Source organism: Maylandia zebra, linkage group LG14, assembly GCF_041146795.1.
Source record: "Maylandia zebra isolate NMK-2024a linkage group LG14, Mzebra_GT3a, whole genome shotgun sequence".
Classification (NCBI taxonomy): Eukaryota; Metazoa; Chordata; class Actinopteri; order Cichliformes; family Cichlidae; genus Maylandia; species Maylandia zebra.
The window spans coordinates 3,704,796-3,717,585 of NC_135180.1; the positions used below are offsets into that span (position 1 = coordinate 3,704,796).

At 40.9% G+C, this 12,790-nt stretch overlaps 1 protein-coding gene across 1 annotated transcript; it reads right to left on the reverse strand.

The window, feature by feature from the left end:
- Nucleotides 1-5,390: 5,390 nt before the first annotated feature.
- On the reverse strand, nt 5,391-11,477 carry LOC101475834 (dehydrogenase/reductase SDR family member 13). The gene is made up of 5 exons (XM_004572787.3): nt 11,274-11,477; nt 9,923-10,041; nt 6,448-6,571; nt 6,050-6,376; nt 5,391-5,933 (listed from the first exon to the last, which is right to left on the reverse strand). Exons 1-5 carry the CDS (start codon nt 11,398-11,400, stop codon nt 5,674-5,676), a joined length of 957 nt encoding a protein of 318 aa, XP_004572844.2. The 5' UTR covers nt 11,401-11,477; the 3' UTR covers nt 5,391-5,673.
- Nucleotides 11,478-12,790: the final 1,313 nt, after the last annotated feature.

A 12,790-nucleotide genomic window follows, 5' to 3' on the forward strand; every position in this document is an offset into this window, starting at 1 on the left:
TGCTCTTTATTGCCTTATTCATCCATTCATACAAGCAACTTCTTCTACATGAGTGCTTTCTAGCAAACCTTTACACATTGATGGATCCACCAGAGAGCAACTTGGTGCCCAAGAAAGTTTGTCAGGCAAACTGGGGCACCAACTTTCCGATTTGTAGTTGACTTGCTCTACCTTTGGACGCCCTACAAGCACACAATCTCACTGCAACCATTTCACAATCACTAGTCAACTGAACGTATATGCCTCTGGACTGTGAGAAAAAGCCAGAGCACCTCTGCAGAACCCACACAGGCGCAAGGAAAACTTGCAGACTCCACATAGAAAGGACCCAGCAGGGTGAGGTGGCAGTGCTAACCAGTTGACCACTGTGCAGACCACTTTTATAAAAATCTTTCCTGTTTCTGTGTGTTTCACTGTTTATTTGAACTCTTATACTTTCAGTTTCCCAGCCAACTGTAAATGATTTGACATCATCAGAGTTCAGTGAGAGGAGTTCCAGATTCTGTATGTTACTCACTTTGCTGTGTTTTCACATAGGCTGCTTCTTTCTGAAGCTTTATGTTCACGTGGAACTTAATCTTCAAGTGTTTCTCCAGCAGTATCTGTTGGAGTAGATGAGATACAACTATACCTCAATAAATGAGACTGTCATTGAAACTGCTACTCAAATTTACCACAGATCTTTTCAGCACGCAGCAGAGACAGTAGAGGTGTGTGGGGATAAAGGAACAGGACAGAGTGATGACTGAAGGCAGGAGGAGACAGGAATCGATCGTGGACATGTGTTTCTCCCCACGATTGCCGAGGTTAAAGGAGAAGTCTGCAAACAGAAATGTCCTGCCGAATAATTGCAAAAGCTCCTCTCTTACACACAACTGACCCGGCTTTCAAGCCAGCCTGTGTTAATAATCAGCACTCATAATGAACAGAATCCATAGGTCTGCTGGGTTAAGGTCCTCAACAACCTTGCTCCAAGCAACAACAGCCGAGAAGCAGCGTGAAACGATGTTGTGCTTGCTGTTGGCATACCTGTGCTACGCTACTGCCCCCCTGTGCATGTTTTGATTCTGACAAGTTCAAATGGGTGCCACTGAGTTCAGCTTCACATAAACCATTCAAATTACATATATTTTAAAAAATACCAGTAACTGAGAAAAAAATATGAGAAATAGGAAATTTCTATGTTTAGATGAAAGACTGTTCGATAGTACAAAATTAAATAAATGTAACTGATGCGGATCAGTTACATTTATTTAATTTTGCTACTTGCAATTAAAATTTTCACTAAAGAAACCTGAGTTATCCCTGCATGATGTGTTAATTGTCCAAAGAGACTGTTATGTGAGAAATGCTATAGCAACTCTATCTGACATCCTAACCTGAGTCAAGCATTATAATAATGAAAATGAAAATTGTCCTTCAGTATTTGACCAGGCTATATCTTTCGTCAAATGTCCACAGAAACACCATAAACATGCTTGCTTTGACATTTTTAATGGCAAAAAGCTAACATGATGAAAATGTGTCTGTGTAGGTTTCACAGTCATTCATCCAGATCATGGTAGTCTAAGGAGCTTGGAAAGAAAAGCGACTGGACTTCTTTAAGTTCCTTTTAAAAGAAAGTCCAGTCGCTTCTAAGCGACGTCAAATACGTTGAAAACCAACAAATCAGAAACTAAATGCTAAACACTGGATAAGACAAATTAGGTCAAAGCCTTCATTAGAACTGGTCGAACACTCCGAATTACACATTAGTGCTTTGTAAACAAAATATTCCAGCTATGTATGCGAGGTATGTTGTGTAATGTGCTGAGAACAACATGACGGAGCAATGATCACTGGAAACTAAAATCATCAGCTCTGTGAAGCCTGGATTCAAAACCAAACCAAAATTAAAACTCTTCAAGTTTTGCCTTAATTTTTGAAGCTAAGCTATAGATACTGAGGGGCTGTTTTTGAAGAGGTTGAGTTTTACAGGAAGTCAGACAGAATAACTGCTTGATGTAAATCATTCATTAAAATCATTGTTTCCAAAGTATGCAGAATACTATGCTTCAATCCAGTGTTGCTTACATGAAATATTGTTAGAAGACATAAATCTGTGATGTTAATAACTGTTTTTAAATTTAACACCTTTCCATTCTTTAGATTTTTTCCTGTCATTAACAGTTACTCATTCATCAGACTGAAGAAGTCACTCGGATGAGTGACTAAATTACCAATGAGCAATGTCAAATCATAGTGGCCAGATGACTATGTCCAGGTGACAAAACCTGTGGGTGTTCCTGGACAACAGTACTGTGCCACTGTGGTATGGACTGACCACATACAGCTCACTATTCATATTAGGGGTGCTGTGGCTCAGGAGGTAAAGCAGGTCATCTCCTAATCAAAAGTGTGAATGTTAGAGAAAAGCACTTAGACATAGAAGAAAATGTGCTTGTGTGAATGTTGGTTAAAATGCTATAAAAGAACCAGTTCTTATGCATTTTAACTGTTTATTCAGTTCAGAGTCACTGAGTGAGAGTCTGGCTACACAGGTCTCCATTTCAGTAAAGTAACAGGCATGTCTGGGGACTGTGTGAGCAAACTGGAATACCTGGAAAAGAACTCACACAGGCACTGGACGAGCAGATAGGACCCAGCTGGCTGTTGTTAAGGATTCAATATTGAGGAAGGGGTACAAGAGGTGATCGAAGAATAACCACACTGATCCGGCCAGGTGAAGTCAAACGATGATTTTAATGCACGCGTGGGAAGATCACTTACACAGACAGCAATTGATCTTCGACTTAATCAAAGCATAAACAGATATTTTATACCATCAGAGTTTGAATTTAATGACGCCCCCTCATGCGTCATCAGACAGAATATATACATACGTCAAATCAAAACCACAATGACTTTTAAGACAGTTTAAAAAGAACGTTGTCTTCTATCTTCATGGCCGGTATTTCCGGTCAACCCTTTGACTTCCAGTTCTCGTCTGGAAACTGTTCCTCTTTTGCAGAGACAATTTCGCAGTTACAAGCAGACATGACTAACCTCTCACCTATAAATGAGTCTAACTAATGTGTGTGTGTGTGTGTATATGTCACGACCTCACTCGGCACTCTATGTCACCTCTCACCTACTAACGCTCACAGTCAAACAGAGGCCACTGTCAAATGTGTCAACAGTTTACTAAAACTTATAGATGTAATATAAATTGAATAAATGTTTTAACCAACTGATACTACTTAAAACTCAATACAAGAACATGAACATACAGTGGGGCAAAAAAGTATTTAGTCAGCCACCGATTGTGCAAGTTCCCCCACTTAAAATGATGACAGAGGTCAGTAATTTGCACCAGAGGTACACTTCAACTGTGAGAGACAGAATGTGAAAAAAAAATCCATGAATCCACATGGTAGGATTTGTAAAGAATTTATTCTTAAATCAGGGTGGAAAATAAGTATTTGGTCAATAACAAAAATACAACTCAATACTTTGTAACATAACCTTTGTTGGCAATAACAGAGGTCAAACGTTTACTATAGGTCTTTACCAGGTTTGCACACACAGTAGCTGGTATTTTGGCCCATTCCTCCATGCAGATCTTCTCGAGAGCAGTGATGTTTTGGGGCTGTCGCCGAGCAACACGGACTTTCAACTCCCACCACAGATTTTCTATGGGGTTGAGGTCTGGAGACTGGCTAGGCCACTCCAGGACTTTCAAATGCTTCTTACGGAGCCACTCCTTCGTTGCCCGGGCGGTGTGTTTTGGATCATTGTCATGTTGGAAGACCCAGCCTCGTTTCATCTTCAAAGTTCTCACTGATGGAAGGAGGTTTTGGCTCAAAATCTCACGATACATGGCCCCATTCATTCTGTCCTTAACACGGATCAGTCGTCCTGTCCCCTTGGCAGAAAAACAGCCCCATAGCATGATGTTTCCACCCCCATGCTTCACAGTAGGTATGGTGTTCTTGGGATGCAACTCAGTATTCTTCTTCCTCCAAACACGACGAGTTGAGTTTATACCAAAAAGTTCTACTTTGGTTTCATCTGACCACATGACATTCTCCCAATCCTCTGCTGTATCATCCATGTGCTCTCTGGCAAACTTCAGACGGGCCTGGACATGCACTGGCTTCAGCAGCGGAACACGTCTGGCACTGCGGGATTTGATTCCCTGCCGTTGTAGTGTGTTACTGATGGTGACCTTTGTTACTTTGGTCCCAGCTCTCTGCAGGTCATTCACCAGGTCCCCCCGTGTGGTTCTGGGATCTTTGCTCACCGTTCTCATGATCATTTTGACCCCACGGGATGAGATCTTGCGTGGAGCCCCAGATCGAGGGAGATTATCAGTGGTCTTGTATGTCTTCCATTTTCTGATGATTGCTCCCACAGTTGATTTTTTTCACACCAAGCTGCTTGCCTATTGTAGATTCACTCTTCCCAGTCTGGTGCAGGTCTACAATACTTTTCCTGGTGTCCTTCGAAAGCTCTTTGGTCTTGGCCATGGCGGAGTTTGGAGTCTGACTGTTTGAAGCTGTGGACAGGTGTCTTTTATACAGATGATGAGTTCAAACAGGTGCCATTCATACAGGTAACGAGTGGGGGACAGAAAAGCTTCTTACAGAAGACGTTACAGGTCTGTGAGAGCCAGAGATTTTCCTTGTTTGAGGTGACCAAATACTTATTTTCCACCCTGATTTACGAATAAATTCTTTACAAATCCTACCATGTGAATTCATGGATTTTTTTTTCACATTCTGTCTCTCACAGTTGAAGTGTACCTCTGGTGCAAATTACTGACCTCTGTCATCATTTTAAGTGGGGGAACTTGCACAATCGGTGGCTGACTAAATACTTTTTTGCCCCACTGTATGAAAGATAATAAAAATGACCTGATATAAGTGTTTTGTAAGCATGTATTGCAATTCCTTCTATGTTCTAGTTTCCCTCAGCATGAATGACCTGGACAGTCACGCCAGTGAAGCTTAAGACCCTTAATGAACCGAACATCAACTCAAAATAAGCACAGATATGCAATATGTATAAAATAGTTATAACTGCATCTGGAATACAAGATTAATATGATAACAGTATGCATAACCATCTTAAAGCTATCTGTTACATTGTTAAAGCAATGATCATACTGCAGATTATATTGTGCTGGTAAAATACTTTTGTTCATCCCCACACTGTCAAGTTTGAGCCGGGAACCATCTTGCTGCGAGGCAAGCGAGCTAACAAATGCACCACTCCACAAAGCTATAGCAGTTTGTCCAAACTGTCACCTTCTTCCTCTGTTGCTTTCATCGAGGCGTTGCCACTGGCTTAACTGGTCCAAAAAAATGTAACCGTCATGTGAAAACAAAATGCCCAATTCACTGCAGTGCTGAGACGCAGATATGACTTTTAATGATAAAACATATCTACTTCATTAATACAAAACAACATGACACATACTGTAGAATATTCTTTCTACACAACAGTTAAAAAAACATATTATTCACTTGAGAATCTAAAATGGTCCCCATGTTGAAATTATAGCACAATGCCAGAGAACCTTAAGACCTGACATACCATCAGCCCAGCAATAGCACATAATAAAACCAAAGGTGTGGTATCGTCTCTATGTTACAAAGTATTCACAGAGTCCTTGAATTTTTCTGGAGTCTCTTATGATAAGCCAGATAACCTCTCACTCACTTCCCACAGCTTCTTTGCCAGGGCATCATCTCGAGCTTTGACTCCTACTTGTTGCAGCGCACAATTGGAGAAGTAGCGTCCACTGAGGGGTTCAATGCCCTCTTGTAGAGCACAGTAAAGGGTGGTCTGTGACCCCGCCTCAAGGCTGAGGAAGAACAGCTTTGCAAAAGGCATCATGAGAAGCTGCAGCCACAGGCTCATACTGCGACCCAGCTCTGTGTAGATGACTCCTGGGAAGAACAGAGGTGATCTTAACTCAGAGGTACTCATTTGGACATGTAGTGTTGTAGTAGCTTTTGCTTGTGGTACACACAGCCTCACACCAAAAATGGAAGCAGACACTGACCTGGGTGCAGGCAGTAGCAGGAGACACTGGTGCCCTCCAGTTTGTTGGACAACTCCCTGGTAAAAAGCACATTACACAGTTTGCTGTTACAGTAGGCCTGGAAGCTGTCCCAGGTAGACTGACCTGACACCAAATCTTTCTGGGAATTAAGCAGAGAGAAGTCAACGGTTCCAAGGTGGTGCAGCAGTGCAGCCACTGTGACCACTCTACTGGGACCACACTGCTTTAGCCGCTCCAGGAGGAGATTGGTGAGCAGGAAGTGGCCCAGATGGTTCACACCAAACGCCATACCAAAACCCTCCTCGGTACATCCCAGGCCCATCACACCTGCAACACAAAGTTTCAGTCACTATCGATAGAACAGACAGCGACATTTCTCTGTATGGCAACATTCCCACCTGCATTGTTAATGAGGATGTCCAGTCTGGGCTCGGTCTTCAGGAAGGTTTCAGCAAAGCTCTGAACAGATTTCAGACTCGCCAGATCCAGATGCATAAACACCACCTGGTTGTTGCCGCTCTCCTACAGGACAGAACTGCTGAGTAAGACAGGCTGCGATAGATCTGTCACATATCTGGCAGGACTGAACAATGATGGTGCATTTGAAAATAAAACCTAAAACACATCCTTATGTAAGCGCTAGAAATAGATCTGATGTCTGTTTGATGCTTGTTGAATTACATGCTAACCATGCGTCTGATACCGAATACAAATAAAGTACCGTTTATTTTTATCATTTGTTTTCTTACATCTCCATAGACTTGTAGTCAAGACCACCTAATCCGAGACCAAGACAAGACCAAGACCAGAGGGTATCGAGACCAAGACGAGACAAAAAAAGTCTTTAAACTGCAGCCAGATGCTGCTTCGTTTACGGGTGTCAGGCATATTTATGTGTTTTTGCTTTCGCACAGCCCTCCTCACCGCTGTCTACGGTCTCACTTACTTGCTGAGAGGACAGACGCACGCTCCACTTGACTGTCGCGTTTCTCACCCTCTCTGTTTTTCACATAATGATATTATCCTATATCCTCGCATGTGATTGGCCACAATATGGAGGGATTGGAGCATAGCTGAGCCACTTTGTGAGAGCTGAGCAGCCAAAGGAAATTAAGTGAGGGTAGAAATGACTGAAAGATTAATAGGCTCTGTTTTGAGTTTTGTTCAAAAAAGAATGACTTCATACAGACAAAAAATATATATCACATGTGCAGGACACCTTAAACTAGTTTTTTAATTAAGCAGCAAGGCAGAACAAAGACAGGCGGACTAAACCCCAATTCAACCAGACCCAGAACTGATCCGGAATTAAAACAGGACTACAACAGCTCAAAATCAGGACTACTTAGGATTTAACCAAAACAGAACCAGAATCAGAACTAGATGATAGTAGCACTAAAAATCATCATAGACCTGCACTACACTTATTTTTTAATTCTACCAAAGTACAATATTTAGATTCAGAAATGTTTATATAATTATTTAGCCTTGTTGTGTAAACAAGCCTGCATAACTTAATAAATATAGAATTTGAAAAATAACAAACCTAAAAAGAAACACTAGGTACGAGATACATGAGGACCTATGATACGGTGATACTTTTGGCAAACAACCATTTGACTAACATGTGTGTCTCACCTGCTCTTGTTCCATCTCTGTTCTGTCCTCATTCTCCATCTCCCTCTCTGTTCCTCTCTCTCTCCCTCTCTGCTCCTCTCTCTCTCTCCCTCTCTGCTCCTCTCTCTCTCCCTCTCTGTTCCTCTCTCTCTCCCTCTCTGTTCCTCTCTCTCTCCCTCTCTGCTCCTCTCTCTCTCTCCCTCTCTGCTCCTCTCTCTCTCCCTCTCTGTTCCTCTCTCTCTCCCTCTTTGTGCTGACAATCAAACCAAACACCAACATCTTCAAATATACAGTTGAAACCAGATATTTACAAACTCTTCAGATCAAAACAGAAACACTTTTTTAATTGTAACATCAAATCAGACTAAATGTTTATTTTTTTTAGATTGATAAATATAAAAAACATATTTGTTAACTTTAAGAGTAAAGAGAGAAACTATCTGTATTTCTTAATTGTAAATGGCACCAAATTGTATTCCAAATTGAGCCACACTTATGGAGCTCCACAGTTCTTTTCCTGGTGTTTTGGTTGACATCTCTTGATTTTCCCATGTCACAGAAACAGGCTCTGTGTTTTGCCTTATATGCATCCACAGGTGTGCCACCAATTTACTCACATGGACTCTACTAACCTATCAGAAGCTTCTTCAGCTCAGAATGGAATCGTCTGCAGGTTTCTTATTAATTTACAATAAACTTAGTGTATATGTACTCCTAAATTTGATGAAAGTGATAAAAAATTGAAGCTCTGTCTCTCTTTATTCTGACATTTAACTAATTCAAAAGATATTTCAATATTTATTTCAATATTTTAGTTCAGTCTAAATTGATGTTTAACAGTAAAAAAAAAAAAAGGTTTTATGTTTTCTCCATAAAGTGTTTGTAAATATCTGGTTTAAACTGTGAATATACTGCTGTGTATTGAAATTCCTCTTGTTTTGCATAGAAATATACTGAACAACATACAAAGCATAATATATAAAATAACATCTACCAGAGTTTTTTCTTTGAAAGAAGCTCCTTATGTCCATTGTTGTGTTCATCAGTACATAACTGAAACCGATTTAGAGAGTTTGTTTAGCCGTGGAGGGAAACAACTGAAAATATGAAATGTAAGCTAAGACTCTCTAAAAAATCAGCATTGCTGTTCGGCTTTTTATTTATCCATTTGTTGATTCACTCGAAGAGCAAGTAACGCAACCAAGTGATCAGTTTAATCTCAGTCTTTTGTGATAAACCTTCATATTTACATTATTTGTACAGTACGAATGATTTGCTTTGGTACCTGGTCAAACTTAAGCTCTCCTCTGTCTGCAGCAAACTCGCAGGCAGCAGCTTCTCCCCCCTCGCTCACATGGGTGCTGTGCTCAGTCGCCTAGTGCCTGAGCTCGGATCATACCAAAATTAGGGGGAATTTACGACTGTGCGCTCTGTGCTTCGAGTATTGTGTTTATTTTTTGTTTTATACAGTTTATACAGTCAACCATCTAACTATGAAACAAATTACACTCCAAAAGACCCAGGGCTTCTGAAAAAATGACCCGGGCTTAAGCCCAGTAAGCCACCCCCGCTCCGCCGATGGTTGACTCCAAATCTCCCGAACACTATGTCGATTTCAGAACGCAAGACCGAGACAGCAAGACCAAGACCAAGACAAAAGTCCGTCGAGACCAAGACGAGACCAAGAGACCACGTAAAAGTGGTCTCGAGACATCCAACTCTACATCTCCACCAAAGAGACGGGCTCTGGCTGAAACCACTAAAACACAGCTAGAGGCCACTGCAGTGTTACCCTTACTGTTTACTTCTACTCGTAACCTCAATTATAGGTCGCTGCTGTCAGGAGTGCGTTTCTTTCTGTATATGGATGGATTCATCCTTCCCTCATTTGTGATCAGTCTTCATGTTCCTGCTACTGACAAGCACTACCACAGGACAATCCCTCGAACACCATGCTTCACTGTTGGGCAGGTAGCAGCATGTGATAAGCATTGCCCACCTCTGAACCGAAACAACTTTCTGAGATTTGCTTACTTGGATGATTGAGCATGCATAAAGACAAAGGTCTAAAAACTTTCACAATATATATACTAAAATTGATTTTTAATAACTTACTCTTTCTCATTTTTAGTGATTGAGTGAACACTCCTGTAAGTTTTTCAGTTAAAATGAAAGAAAATGAAACTACCAACTAGTTCTCTCAACTGACTGTGGCACAGGATAGTGCCTGCTGTGTGTCAGTCTCTGACTTCTTACTCTGCGGATGTCGTAAGCGGCAGCCTCTCCTCTCTCCTTGTTACGGCAGGCCAGGATCACCCTGGCTCCTCGTTTCGCCAGCTGCAAAGCTGTGGACTTACCAATGCCAGTGTTGCTTCCTGTTCAGAAAAGCAATTCAAACATCTCAGCAAACCACTGGCAAAGGTGTCATTGTGAATACAGTGGCATTATCTCTGGGTATCTAATGAAAATTCAATCTAAGACTGTTTTTACCTGTTACATGTTCAGTTAAATTCACAGTCTTGTGATAGAATTACACATCAAAAGTGGAAAACAGTGCAAATGTACAGATATCCGTTTTTACAGTTGACCTTTGTATTTAAAAATGAGACATGAAGCATGAGGGTGGACCTCGCTAAAAACTCAGAGGACACTGTGGGTTCAAAAGGTCTTCAGCCCAATTACTCTTGGTTCAGCCTAAATCTAGACTTAAATCTAGGGGTGACCGTGCTTTTGCCCTGGTTGCACCAAACCTGTGGAACAACCTTCCCATCGCTATCCATTCTATCTTTTAAATTACGTTTAAAAACTCACTTATTTAACCTAGCTTTTCCATCTAGTTAGTGCCCCTATTTTATATTTGGCTCCATTTGTATCTATGTACCTGTCTGTACATATGGTACATAGAGTTGTACATATGTGGTACATTGTTAATGGCCTTTTATTTAATCATGTCTTAATTTCCCTGTTTCTATTGTAAAGCACTTTGGTGTACTGTTGGTTTTTTAAATGTGCTATATAAATAAAGTTGTATTTCAGGTGGACGCCGAGTCCTCTGCTAATCATCTTGAAGTCACAAATGTTTCACTTTGCTTTTCAGACCACCCACAGAGCTAACCATTTAAAACTAATAGTTTTTTGTTTTATTTTTCCTATAAAAGAATAAACAATTGATACCTGGAAAAAAAAGCGAAGCTAGTTTCACAACTTTTACTCCGATTCCGAATACATTTTTACAATCTTCGGAGACTATTTTAAACATCAGCATGGCAAAAATCCCTCTACTTAATGATGAAAGATTTTCAAAGACGTTAACTAATTTATAAGTCCTTTTTACAACAGGCAGCGAACTGCCATCTTTGTTTTCATTTTGAAATAGAGACACAGCCCGTCGGTAACAGTTGTTTCAGAAACATAGTTTTATCATTCAGAAGGAGTGTGTCCCTTTCGGCTGATTCTAAAAGGACTTCGCGATTTTTCAAGTATCACTGCTGACTTTTACTCAAACCAGCAGTAAGCTGGGACCTGACTGGACAATGGTAAGATTGCGCAACTTACGTGAGTTAGTGACTGTGTTTACAGTTGATGAGCGGACAGTGGGGCGTGTTACCTGTAACAATGGCCGTCTTGCCCTTAAGCTTCACTGAACTGGAGCATCTCGCGGATCTGAACACACAGTAATAAACTAACACATAAAACGATACGAATCCCGCTATGAGGCATAGTAAAGCCGACATTACGACACTTCCAAACACTGCTCAATTCTTCGTAACCAAGTGACTGTCTCTTCTTCTATCACTATTTGCGGCTACCAGCAGCAACAAAGGCTCTCTGCTGCCCTCTGTCGTTTCTATTCTCATTCATTCAGATTTACTTACCGCCAGCGTCAGATCCGCAGTTCTTGAAAAGAAAAGTATTTTTTTAGATAAAGTCCTCTGCCACAGGTCTGGAGCCTTGAGGGTCCTGCAGAGTATTTCTGTTGCCCTTTTCTGGGCAGAGATCTCGGATTTTTTCTTGGCTTGGTGGTCAGGTCACTGCCCCAAATCCCCCGGTTACCACTGTGTCCACTGTTGCCTTCCCCCTCCACATCTTTCGATCTCCTCTCTCAGCACTTGGCACTTATCAAGCTTCTCATGTTCCTTCTCCCTGATGTTGCTGTCACTTGTATATGTTTGGCTGGTTAGTCGTTACCAGTTTGTCCATCTGTATATGGTCTCACAGGATCTTAGCTTGGTCATTCTCAACCCTAGTGAGCATATCGCATTTTGTCCTCGAGACTTAAAGGTCATGCTGAGCAGAAAGGGTTAAAATGAATTTCGAAGTATCAGCCAGAAAAGTATGATAAAAGCTTGTTTTAGCAGTGCCAGTGATATCACTGGCACTGCTAAAACAAGCTTTTATCATGCTAGCCCAATTTTCTAATCTTCTGATGAGAGTGGCAAGGCTGCAGATAAATCTAGAAGGACTCAAATGAAATATTGTCGGTTATTGAAGCATAGAAATTTTTGTTTTCAAATTAATAAATTTATTAAAAATTTCTTAAATGAAAGGTTTTTTTTGGCAGATCAAGACAATGGATGATTTAAAGTAATTTGGGCTGGAGTTAGATGAAAGTGATTAATTTAAACTTGAACTGTAATGTGATATCACTGATGTTGCCAGCAAAGAAATTTGGGAATTTTTCACAGTCATCCGAAGATTTGGCAGGAAAAGAAGCTGGATCAGCACTAAGGAGTCTGTTAATGATTTTAAACAGAACGTTGGCTTGTGCTTATCATTATTAATCAATTAATTCTTGCTTAACAGCACCTTCAGGTGAAGGTAACAAACTGACAAAAATGTGACAATAGCTGAGACCAGGATTATTTTAGGATTTAGGTGGATGGTAGATAACAATACAGCAAACTTGATATTGCTACTGTCATGATTCCTGTCAGTCCTGTCACTGTAATATGAATTATTTAACAATTAGTTAATCCTTAGTTGGGGGGAAAAACCCTCCTTTCTCTCCACACCAATCACCCACACCCCCACTCTCCAACCCTTCCCTGTGTACAGTAAAAGTTACAGCAAGGTACCAGAGAACTCTTTGTGTCTTGTAAGAGCTGAGACCCTTTGAAATCACAA